We start from the raw sequence: 13,242 nt of genomic DNA on the forward strand, positions 1-13,242 counted from the left end.
GAGGAAATGCATCCGAGGAAAATAGTCTATTTAGACCCCTTCATAGAACCTGAACCTGAACCGCAATTAGCGATAGTTATCCAGAAACTAGGTAAGGGCATGCTAGTCTTGTACATTTTCTTGGTTCACTGCAGTTTCCTTTTGTCAGCTCTTTTTGGTTTTAAAGACCCACAATTATTCCGGCTATTGTTATACGGTTCGAGTTGACTAAACCTTTTTTATGTCTGGCTGAAGACTTTAAACTTAGCACTTCTTGGGAGGTAACCCAATCTCATGCAACACGGTAATATCTTTCCTTAACTCTTTTGCTTCAAATGGTAACAGTTTCTCCTTGTTCGTGCTTTTAATTTTATCTTTAGAACATTGAGGACAATGTTAGATTTAAGTTTGGGGGTATGGGAGAAACTTTTTAGTTGCAGTATGAATAAATAAACTCCAGAACCTAGAAATTTATGCCTATTGAGGATTGCACTAACTAATCTAAGTGGATAGAAGCATTTTGGTTGTAGGAGTTGAGGAACCAATCTGATTAGATGGCAACATCTAGAAGAGTCTATTCATAAAAGCACAGAGCTCAGGTGTTAGAAATAACATGATAGTTTCACCATATCTCGTTGAGTCCTTTTCACTTCTGTTTTTATTTTTTCATTTTAAACTATGTTTCTCTAAGTGATTAGGTGTGGCTCACGATTCAAGTTGTTACCACTGCTAGGGTGAGATAGAGTGATTGAGATACCAAAAAAAAAAAAAACATGAAATTAAAAAATAAATAATTTGAGACCAGACCATTAGACCAAAACGGAATAAGATTCAATAAAGTCGACCACTGGAACCCTCGTATATGCCAGTTGTGTTGACCTAGAGTTAGGGTTATTGACCACTGGTTCCCTTGTATATGCCGGTGAGTTGATACTAGTCAGACTATCTCAGTCATTTTGGATAAGTTTATTTTGGCAGTGGCCTTCAGACAGATATGAGAAACACCGTTCACCTAGTTAACATCAAAACCATCTATGTTTTTCTATATCCACCTTCTTGATCCATCCATGTGATTAGTTTTGACTCCGAATATGATGTCCATAGTGCAACTATCTGAGTAGAGCTCTGTCACTTTACATGAATTTTAGTATGCTTGAGTGCAAACTCGTGTACAACAATTGGAATTTCGCATCAGGGTACTTCTTCCTGTAGTCAATAAGTATGCCAACCAAGGAGATTCTTTAGTGCCTTCCAAGGTTCTGCGTAGATAGCTAAGGTCTGGAGTACAGGTTTTGTGGGTACACTTCTGGTAAACCCACCCGAGACTATAACTCGGACACTAGGGCCACCTAGGGGTTTAAAGGCTTATTGCATACGCTAAATGCAATCGACGATGCCTGCGACAGTGAGTTAGGATTTTATTTTCTATTTGATTTGCTCGGGACTAGCAAATAATAAGTTTGGGGGTATTTGATAGACGCATTTATGTGTCTAATATCTCTCAATTGTATATAGTGTTAGTGCTCGATTCTATACTTATTTGGTTATTTTATTTATTTGTAGGTGTTTTTAGAAGAATAAGGTTTTGCGGCAAAATTGGCTAAAAATATGGCATTTGGACCTCTGTAGATAGCATACCGGAAGTCCCCAGAAGTGTACCGGAAGTACCCCAAAAATAGCTCGGAGGAACCACGAAAAAGTGCGGAAAACATCCCAGAAGAATTGCTAAAGACACTCCTAAGTTGGATAAGGGGAACCCCATTCCAGGGCATGTGCTAAAGGGACACCATAACTGGATTAGGGGGAGGTCAGTTTCCTTCTCAAAATTCAAAACCGAAACTGGCGGGAAAAATGGCAGCAGCGAAGAACAGTTTTGAAAGTGGAATTTGAGCGAGTTTTGAGGAGATTCAATGGATGTATTTGGTACGTATGGACTCTAGAAGACATAACAGGCTTGTTGCAAGCAATTAGACCCAACCAATTGGGCTGGATAAGCCGGAAGAAGAGATCAAAGTCCAAGCAGAGAGACGTGTCCTGCTGTTCACTGTCGAAGATTTTGTGGAGATTTTGGGAGACTTTTACGCTGGATAATCATGTATTTGGTCCTGTTCAAGTCATAGGAAGAGTTTGGTGGCTATTTTACAGCTAACAGACGCGTACAAAGCAACAGAAAAGAGATTTCTCTCTCAACTGCACGTGAAGAAAAAGGGAGATAAACTCGGATTTAATCGAGTTATTTGGACCCTGTTGTGTATATAAAGGCTGTTGAGAAGTGGTAGAGAGTTTTTTATCAAGAGTTTGGGGAAGGTTTGGGATGCAGAGGAGCGAAGAAGAAGGATTAACAGCAATTCCCACCTGCTGCTGCTGCCATTAGAGGACCTTGAAGAACACGAAGAACAGACTGCACAGAGCAGTCTTATTTCCCGCAGCGTCAACAGCAGCAGCTAAGTATCGTTGTTTTACAGCAGTAAACTTCTATCGTTGATTTCTGGACGCCTTTTGTAGGTCGTAGATTCACTGTTTTATACTTTTTTGACTCTTTTAATCATACTTTGAGCATCAAATATATATTTTGAGAACATGATTATTATGATTAATTAAACCCCAACACTGGGATGATGGAGGAAGCCGTTCTTTACGCATATGATAATTATATTAATTCTTTTTTTGACTACTTGCACTTTTTATTAATCGATTTATGATTTTTCTTAATTGCTTGTGATATCGTATGATGATGTATGCTTGGTCGTAGTGCTTTTGATGCGTCATGCTAGTGATATACAATAAATATTCTAAAAATCTACCTTGGCAAGAATGAGAGTCCTTATGATTTGAGCTATAATTGTTTCGAATAAATATATGAATTGTGTGAATGATTAATGGTGGAATCCTGTGTCCTAGTGTCTCTTGATCCTGTGACAAATATTGTGTATATATTTTTGTTTTAAAAATCTTTTCAAGTCCGAGCATCGAATCCTTATTTACCGAATTAAAATTACTATAACAAAATGGCGCCGCCGACGCGGACTTGTTTATAGATTTGTTTTTAGGTTTTTTTTTTTACTATTATTTGTTCCTTTTTACGTTTCTTTTTTGTGTCTTTGATTTACAGGTTCGAAGTGGAATACTAAGGACTTGGGAACAAAAATCTTAAAGCTAAAAGAGAAGAAAAAAAAAAGACATAATTTTTTTTTTAGGATTTAATTTTTATTATTTTTTTTTTGTATATAGCTTTTATTTTTTTTTTTAGAATTTGTAAATAGGCTTTATTTTTCATAATTTTTGTAATTTTTGGACTTTTTATTTGGACTTTATTCTGGACTTTTGGACATTTTTTTATTTTTATTTTTTTAACCCTACGGAAGGGTATTATTAAAAAAAAATTATATAAATTGTGTGCAGGGAAGGACGGCGATTACGATATGTCTCGGCCCCTCGGGTTCGTACATGACATAGGAGTCGTGGCCCGAGTCGACTTCAACGGTTCATCCCCCGTCTGGTACGGGAGGTAAGTCCATCGAAACACTCGCGAATCTCCTGTAAGCGAGTTACTGTATTCCTTAAGGTGATTCATTGATTGAGGACGAATTTGGACTGTTTTTAATTTCCTAGTAAAGGGCAAGGCCTGGCCAAACAAGATAAGGTTCGGATTTCATCACCGTTTCCTTCTTGCCCTTAGGAAAACGAAACCTAACGCGAACCAAGCTTAAAACTGACTAGAACGAGACCGATAGGGTAACGAGCTTGTTAGGAAATTTCGAAGGATATTGGTTACTTAAGCAATTCAAAGTTCATGATGACTTTTGGAGTTGAAACAAGCCGCCTTGTAAGCGGTGAGGCCTTGGGTATCAAAGCTCCACTGAGCTTCCCTCGCCTCAATTCAACTACTTTGACTCGGATTGATTCCAGAGGGGTTGCTCAAACTGTAACGAATTCCCCTTCGAGAGATAGAAGCTAGTCTAGAAACAATCTAAGGGAGCCATCATGCTTTTTGTTTGCTAGATAAAATAGGCTTGTCGTGGTCGAGTCAGCCTTCTTTGTGCTTGTTTAGAATTCCCTTGCAGTTAAAATGTCAAACTGGTATTATAATAGCCATCAGAATGAATATAATTATCCAACTGAACAATATGGACATTATTATGACCATAGTGTGAATATGGTTGGGAACGCCAACCTTTTGAAGGTTATGGGTCATACCATGGTGAGCCCAATTACTATCCACACGTGCATCAGTCATACGAGCAAGAAGATTATAGTACTAGTTCTTCGTCTCTAGAGGATACAATCAAACTATTGAAAAGTATCCTTATTATGATCCTTCAGTTCCTATTCCTTCTCTAGAAGAGACTCTCAGGAATTTAGCTGAGTCATCACGTCAGTTAGCTGAATCGACGTATAAATTAGATGAGGTGAATAACGTAGTTATGGACGAAAGAACTGCAACAACAACTGAATCTGTAGAAGATATCCTCAATAGATTAACTCAAAACTTAGATCCTACACTAAGGGAACTTTCTTTGGAAGAGACCCTTGAGAGGATAGCTGAGTCGACACGTAGACTTGAGTTAGAGACGAACGAAAGTATTGCTCAAAATAACTTGAATTGCCAATATAGTGTATCCAATAATACCCTTGAGAATGAAGATAGTTTTTCACATAATCAAGATAACGAGGTTATAATTGGTAACACTACTTATTTAGATAAGGTTCAATCATCTTCGTACTATTATGATGATGAGGATAGTAGTGATGAAGAATCTGAAATATGTAGGCATAGTGATCAGGAATCTAGTAATCCAATTGAGCTTTATAGTGATTATATTATTTCTACTTCAAATCCAAATAATTTTTATGATTATTCACCTATTCAAGAGGACGAGGATTTGATTAGGAATACCACCGTTTTAGACGATGTAGTATTTCCTTTTGATTACGAAGCCGATAGTGGTTTAGAGGAACGGGTTTATTCTGAAAATGTTTTAGAGTCTATCGACTTAGAAACAATCTTAAATGAAGAACATAGACCCGTAGAGATGAGTAAAGATGCACTACCTGATAAAAACTTAGAAGAATCAATTGACCACTTCCAAGAATCTGATGATCTAGAAATTAGGGAGATTGTGACTAGTCTATCTAGAGACACTGAAAACTCTAAGTTTGGGGGTGATTATCACTTTCCTAGTGCTTTACCTTTAACTCTCAGAAAGTCCCCTCACATATGACTTGATATCCATGCCTCAACCATCTTACAAGATTATCTTCATACTAGGTTTCCCGAACCTAATGATGTCCTGAAAAAAGTTCAGTCGTTAGAAACCCATCCTCTGGTTGATGTGGTTTTCCCAGGATATGATACGCAGATTGACTTTGTTTTCCCACCAAATAGTTTTCTTCCAATTGTGGGAACGTATAGATTTCAAATGTTTCACTTATTAAGTTCTGAGACTAAGCCTAAGTACTTTAGGAAATTAGAATCGACACATTTGCTTCAGAATGACCACTACTCTGACTGTGGTCAACTATGTAAGTCATACCTAATTGACTTAGAGGATCCTAAATTATTTAGGTTATTTTGTGATTCCAGGTTCTTATCTGAGTTTTTCCAGACTCTAGGACCTAATAATTTGGATCCTACCTATGAGGAAATGCATCCGAGGAAAATAGTCTATTTAGACCCCTTCATAGAACCTGAACCGCAATTAGCGATAGTTATCCAGAAACTAGGTAAGGGCATGCTAGTCTTGTACATTTTCTTGGTTCACTGCAGTTTCCTTTTGTCAGCTCTTTTTGGTTTTAAAGACCCACAATTATTCCGGCTATTGTTATACGGTTCGAGTTGACTAAACCTTTTTTATGTCTGGCTGAAGACTTTAAACTTAGCACTTCTTGGGAGGTTTCCCAATCTCATGCAACACGGTAATATCTTTCCTTAACTCTTTTTCTTCAAATGGTAACAATTTTTCCTTGTTCGTGCTTTTAATTTTATCTTTAGAACATTGAGGACAATGTTAGATTTAAGTTTGGGGGTATGGGAGAAACTTTTTAGTTGCAGTATGAATAAATAAACTCCAGAACCTAGAAATTTATGCCTATTGAGGATTGCAATAACTAATCTAAGTGGATGGAAGCATTTTGGTTGTAGGAGTTGAGGAACCAATCTGATTAGATGGCAACATCTAGAAGAGTCTATTCATAAAAGCACAGAGCTCAGGTGTTAGAAATAACATGATAGTTTCACCATATCTTGTTGAGTCCTTTTCACTTCTGTTTTTATTTTTTCATTTTAAACTATTTTTCTCTAAGTGATTAGGTGGGGCTCACGATTCAAGTTGTTACCACTGCTAGGGTGAGATAGAGTGATTGAGATACCAAAAAAAAAACATGAAATGAAAAAAAAAACATGAAATGAAAAATAAAATAAAATTGAGACCAGACCATTAGACAAAAACGGAATAAGATTCAATAAAGTCGACCACTGGAACCCTTGTATATGCCAGTTGTGTTGACCTAGAGTTACGGTTATTGACCACTGGTTCCCTTGTATATGCCGGTGAGTTGATACTAGTCAGACTATCTCAGTCATTTAGGATAAGTTTATTTTGGCAGTGGCCTTCAGACAGATTTGAGAAACACCGTTCACCTAGTTAACATCAAAACCATCTATGTTTTTCTATATCCATCTTCTTGATCCATCCATGTGATTAGTTTTGACTCCGAATATGATGTACATAGTGCAACTATCTGAGTAGAGCTCTGTCACTTTATATGAATTTTAGTATGCTTGAGTGCAAACTCGTGTACAACAATTGGAATTTCGCATCAGGGTACTTCTTCCTGTAGTCAATAAGTATGCCAACCAAGGAGATTCTTTAGTGCCTTCCAAGGTTCTGCGTAGATAGCTAAGGTCTGGAGTACAGGTTTTGTGGGTACACCTCTGGTAAACCCACCCGAGACTATAACTCGGCCACTAGGGCCACCTAGGGGTTTAAAGGCTTATTGCATACGCTAAATGCAATCGACGATGCCTGCGACAGTGAGTTAGGATTTTATTTTCTATTTGATTTGCTCGGGACTAGCAAATAATAAGTTTGGGGGTATTTGATAGACGCATTTATGTGTCTAATATCTCTCAATTGTATATAGTGTTAGTGCTCGATTCTATACTTATTTGGTTATTTTATTTATTTGTAGGTGTTTTTAGAAGAATAAGGTTTTGCGGAAAAATTGGCTAAAAATATGGCATTTGGACCTCTGTAGATAGCATACCGGAAGCTCCCCAGAAGTGTACCGGAAGTACCCCAAAAATAGCTCGGAGGAACCACGAAAAAGTGCGGAAAACATCCCAGAAGAATTGCTAAAGGCACTCCTAAGTTGGATAAGGAGCACCCCATTTCAGGGCATGTGCTAAAGGGACACCATAACTGGATTAGGGGGAGGTCAGTTTCCTTCTCAAAATTCAAAACAGAAACTGGCGGGAAAAATGGCAGCAGCGAAGAACAGTTTTGAAAGTGGAATTTGAGCGAGTTTTGAGGAGATTCAATGGATGTATTTGGTACGTATGGACTCTAGAAGACATAACAGGCTTGTTGCAAGCAATTAGACCCAACCAATTGGGCTGGATAAGCCGGAAGAAGAGATCAAAGTCCAAGCAGAGAGACGTGTCCTGCTGTTCACTGTCGAAGATTTTGTGGAGATTTTGGGAGACTTTTACGCTGGATAATCATGTATTTGGTCCTGTTCAAGTCATAGGAAGAGTTTGGTGGCTATTTTACAGCTAACAGACGCGTACAAAGCAACAGAAAAGAGATTTCTCTCTCAACTGCACGTGAAGAAAAAGGGAGATAAACTCGGATTTAATCGAGTTATTTGGACCCTGTTGTGCATATAAAGGCTGTTGAGAAGTGGTAGAGAGTTTTTTATCAAGAGTTTGGGGAAGGTTTGGGACGCAGAGGAGCGAAGAAGAAGGATTAACAGCAATTCCCACCTGCTGCTGCTGCCATTAGAGGACCTTGAAGAACACGAAGAACAGACTGCACAGAGCAGTCTTATTTCCCGCAGCGTCAACAGCAGCAGCTAAGTATCGTTGTTTTACAGCAGTAAACTTCTATCGTTGATTTCTGGACGCCTTTTGTGGGTCGTAGATTCACTGTTTTATACTTTTTTGACTCTTTTAATCATACTTTGAGCATCAAATATATATTTTGAGAACATGATTATTATGATTAGCTAAACCCCAACACTGGGATGATGGAGGAAGCCGTTCTTTACGCATATGATAATTATATTAATTTTTTTATTGACTACTTGCACTTTTTATTAATCGATTTATGATTTTTCTTAATTGGTTGTGATATCGTATGATGATGTATGCTTGGTCGTAGTGCTTTTGATGCGTCATGCTAGTGATATACAATAAATATTCTAAAAATCTACCTTGGCAAGAATGAGAGTCCTTATGATTTGAGCTATAATTGTTTCGAATAAATATATGAATTGTGTGAATGATTAATGGTGGAATCCTGTGTCCTAGTGTCTCTTGATCCTGTGACAAATATTGTGTATATATTTTTGTTTTAAAAATCTTTTCAAGTCCGAGCATCGAATCCTTATTTACCGCATTAAAATTACTATAACAAGTGTCAGTGATAGTGGTTTGGCAGGTGGAAGGAGACCCTATTCCCAAACCAGATCTCCAAATTCTAGGCTGAAAGATAGCTGGTTCTTATGAACAACATCCATTTAATGTAACGGTCACAGCGGGTACAAGGTTCTGTTCTGATGTTCTATCTTCTTGTTTTTCATAATTTCTAATGCAGGTGTATTCCTTTTAATTTTCTGTAGGGTGTGGAGGTTGAAGACTCCACTAATATCTTTTACTGACAAACAAAAAGAAAATACAAACAGACGCTCATATGGCTGAGAAGATCTGATCAAAGCTACACTGTATAACTAGGTAGTCTATGAAAATTTTGCCATCGCAATATTTAGTTTGGGAACACTAAATAATTAGGTCCTAACTTCGTCTGTAATACAAAATTTTGAACTTGTAAATTCCTATAATATCCACAAACCATCATTCTAAGCTCCTTTTGTTATATCCATAATCATCATTGATGATTCTAAGCTTTCAGGGAGATCAGTTCAAGGTTATATCCATGTAACTCTTACCAATATTCAGATTCATGTCAATGTTCTTGCTCATGTTTTTTGTCATATACGATCTTTCTTGCTTTATGGGTTTGTGCCTTGTGTTGATTTTCCAACTTTCCTCTAGCAGATTAGAGTTGACTTGCTATATATAAGCATATCATAGATTTGAATCCTAGGTACTCTTGCATAGAACTCCCACATATAGGCAAGAGAAGAGAGTATCATCACATCCCTATTGGGTTTATCTCTTTTTATGTTGGTTCTCTTTTCTCAGCCTGTAAGCATTAGGATTTAGGAAGGTGTTGTTACAGGTTGCCAAGGACAGTATAACCGAAATTCTTTTCAGCATATTTAGGGAGGCACCATTATTATTGAACATATTTAGATTTAGATAGAAGGGTGTTATATGTATAACCAGGAAGCATCATTTATATAAGTCTGGCACCAATTGATAAACGATGGTTGATAATCTACTTAGAAATCAGTAAATAGGTAGGCTTCACTTGGATTTATATAAGAAGGTTTAGTTCTGGTTCTTAGTATCTAACTAGGGTCTGGGTTTATTTTCCCAACTGGGAATACCATAACTAGGGCCACCAGAGAAAGCACCAGCATGTTTCGCTAGAACTCGTGATGTAGCGCGTTCAAGGTAAGAAGTGTTACCAGTAGCATAAAATAACCACGTTGCACCCCAAATGAACTCATCCCAGTAACTAGTGGAATTATAGAAAATCGAAGCATCTGTAATATCAGCAATGTATCTACCCCTTTTATCCTGAGCGAATTGATAAAGAGTCTCGGCACCATGAACTAGCTTTTTAGAGTATTTCTTGTTGTCTTTGAATACAATCGATGCAGAAGCTAAGGCAGCAGCCATTTCAGCTGCAAGATCCGAGCATCGATGGCATTCATGCACATCTCTTAGATAGTCCATGTCCTCGGGTCTCATCCAGCAATAATGGTCATTAGGAGTATCAATCTTGCCACTCTATCCTGAAGTGTCTCCTGTTCCAACCTATGGCATATAAATTAAATAACGACTAGTTTTTAGAGTTGACTTCGACAAAATATACATTAATGGCTTTGGCTTAAGCTTGGTGAAGCTAACATGGGTAGGGTTATTTGTGCCAAAGTACTGGGAACCTTAATTTAATATGCAAGACCTAGAATCGCGGCACATGAATCATTGAGAAGAGCTGAAAATCTGTACCATACATAACGGGATTTGCTTTTGTAAAATCTAAATAGTTTAAGGAAATGTTTGAATACCTGTGCATAAATCCTGTCAATGGTATCAGCAGAACTATCAAAAGTCTTAAGGAGATAATCAGTACCCCACTTGATAATCTCCTTTACATGGTTAAGCTCACCAGCAGCTTTGTATTTTCCACTGTATTCAATTACACTCCAACTCAACATAGTCATTGCAAAAGATTGTGGAAAGTTGAACTTGATAGCATCTCCACCATCACAGAAACCACCTACTAGATTTTGGCCAATAAACCCGTCTTTCATACCAGAATCTCCTCTCCAAGAAACATTATTATACTTAGGGAAAGGTCCAGCCACAAGGATATGAAAATGGAATTACATTAACGAACCAAACAAACATATTAGTCGGTAATAAAACCATTTAAATTCTGAATGAAGAATACTTACAGCGTTGAGCATTGAAGAACATGAGAGCTTTACGAAGAGCTTGAGTGTATTTATCAGGCTGAGGCTGCTTTCGAGGCATAATCTTTCTGATAATGGATACAACAAGACCATCATTATCATGAGAAGAATCTGACTGATTATTAGGATCAATTTGAATAATGAATGTGATAAGACCAACTATGAAAGCAACAACAAGAATAGTGACACATATTTTACGGCCAAGATCAACATATTTTTCCTTCCTGCCACCTAATAACCTACTTTCTTGTGCTTCATCTAAATTTGCTTTCTCAAAATCATTTAAATTTTTACTTGTATCATCATCTCCTGCATTTGACTCCATATTTTGTTCTCTTTTCTCTTACTTAGCACAAACCGAGAGAGACCAAAAATGCTGTGAATGAGGAGGAAGTGAGGAAAGGATTTATAGAGTAATAAATATGAAAGTTAGTTGCTACTTGTTTACCATTATTGAATGTTAATAATATTTTAACACAATAACTAATTGTGTTAGAGAGCAGCAAATTGTTTATAGAACTTGCTAATGGGAGTTAAGTATAATTTCCACCTTCATTAACGACTCAAAAGTCAATGATAACCTAGGCAGCAATCACTGACTTTTATTTTTGCTCTATCTTAGATCTGTAAATTAACTAAGTAAACATTAAAACTCATAGTAATTAGTTAAAGAGAAATGATAGGAAGATATAACTCATAATAAACGAGACTGAAGGTTCAAGACTTTAAGTGAGAAAGGTAATGGTGAGTTATAGGCTGAGCCAAAATCATTAGCTGTAGCAAACACCTAGGTTTTCAAATCTAACATACACCGCGCAAAGGCAAGACAAGTGCTAGCGTTGTTGCCATACCGAACAGCCTTGCGACTTAACTTTCACATTATTGCAAACCAAAGAAAGTCTCGTTTTCATGGTAAGTAGCGGGCATGTTGATTCCTAGAAATTGTGGCGAATGAATGTATTATCTAAAATGAGTACTTGAAGATTTTCTTAGCCAAACATAACGGGATTGTGTTTTGTATTAATAAAATCTGAATGGATTAAAAAAAGATACGAGAGATTGCCTAATTTAGCTGACTTCTGCCTAATTTTCTACCCAATATAAAGTCATATCTAATAACTGTCCAAAACAAATATGAGAAACCTGACTTCTAGATAACCAAAGAAAATAGGCTAAAAACCCATGGTGCATCGAAATGCTGAGAATCAGAATTCATGCATCCCTGAAGCATTTATTAGCATTGTTCTTAAACTAAGGATTCAAATGGTAAAGATGGCTAAATTCTTACCTGATATCTCTATATACTACTATTACTACCAATATCCTGTTGGGCATTTATTCAAACAACGAACATTCAAATCCTTAAATTTGACTAAATCTTCATTAAGATTTCATCTAAGATGATTTTTTAATTAGTTCGTCATACATTTTTTTACTCCTAAAACTTGCATTCATTTCACAGAGTCACAGATTCCATTATCACATTTCTACTTGATCAATTTATCTTACTAAAATTCTGTTAGGCATTTTTACAAACAACCAATGTTCACAACCTTAAACTTGACTAAACCTTCAGTTGTACTACATCTAAAAGAAAGTAAATGTAAAAGAATTCCGTAAGCAAAATTTTCAATTAGGTCGTGAAATTAATTGTGGAAGTAGTTCTTACTAATGTCTTTGAAGACGATCGTGAGGAACAGAAAATTTGATATATGAAAACGAAATTAGTATGAATTGAAATCGAAGTTGGTAGCAAGACCAATTTTGACAAATCCAATTTCAATGCATACTAGTTTTCAATTTCACTTCAAGTCCAGTTGTACCTAACAGAGTTGCTTGTTATTAGTGGTGGTAGCGGAGGAGGGTAGTGGTGGTGCTGAAGGCAAAAGTAAAGAAAGAAGAATAGATGGATAACTTAGGGCATGCAATTGAAGAAAAGCAAACAGAAGAGAAAGGTGAAATCTATGGGGAAGAAAAATCACATGGAGAGATGAGAAGAGTTGCTGTTACAATTAGGGTAGGGCACAAAATTGGGGGTAAAAAATTGAGGGGCACAACAACAATTCGAAGAAGAAGAGAGTAAGGAAGTGGTGTTGGGGATGATGGTGTTTGCTGTAATGGTGGCGATGGTGTTGCTGGTGGTGGTTTGTGTGGGAGAAGATGAAGCTGAAGAGGCCTGGTCTGTAATGGCGGTGAAGGTGTTTCCGTGATAATGGTAGAGGAGGAAAAAAGGATTTTGTGGAGATATAACAGGGAGTACCTATTTGCCCCTCAAGTCCTCAGAATTTACCGAAATCTGATAAAATAACGGAGTAGATTATATAGATAGGAATCTGAAATTGCAGTATTGGGATCTGTATTTGATACACTATCCAGTAAGCAGGCTTGAAGCCAGGGACGACTGTAAGATTTAGGGAACAAGGACAACTTACTTCA

General features: G+C 37.0%; 2 protein-coding genes across 2 annotated transcripts; both read right to left on the reverse strand.

Annotated features, from left to right (window-relative positions):
* Nucleotides 1–9,676: 9,676 nt before the first annotated feature.
* LOC113273298 (endoglucanase 9-like) lies at nucleotides 9,677–10,063 on the reverse strand. Its single transcript, XM_026523041.1, has one exon. The coding sequence runs from the start codon at nucleotides 10,061–10,063 to the stop codon at nucleotides 9,677–9,679; it is 387 nt and encodes a 128-aa protein (XP_026378826.1).
* LOC113271592 (endoglucanase 10-like) lies at nucleotides 9,826–11,764 on the reverse strand. Its single transcript, XM_026521490.1, has 3 exons — nucleotides 10,789–11,764; nucleotides 10,399–10,652; nucleotides 9,826–10,144 (listed from the first exon to the last, which is right to left on the reverse strand). The coding sequence occupies exons 1-3, from the start codon at nucleotides 11,129–11,131 to the stop codon at nucleotides 10,118–10,120; spliced, it is 624 nt and encodes a 207-aa protein (XP_026377275.1). The 5' UTR covers nucleotides 11,132–11,764; the 3' UTR covers nucleotides 9,826–10,117.
* Between the last annotated feature and the right edge of the window lie 1,478 nt (nucleotides 11,765–13,242).

The sequence above is a fragment of the Papaver somniferum genome, chromosome 4 (genome assembly GCF_003573695.1).
Source record: "Papaver somniferum cultivar HN1 chromosome 4, ASM357369v1, whole genome shotgun sequence".
Classification (NCBI taxonomy): domain Eukaryota; kingdom Viridiplantae; phylum Streptophyta; class Magnoliopsida; order Ranunculales; family Papaveraceae; genus Papaver; species Papaver somniferum.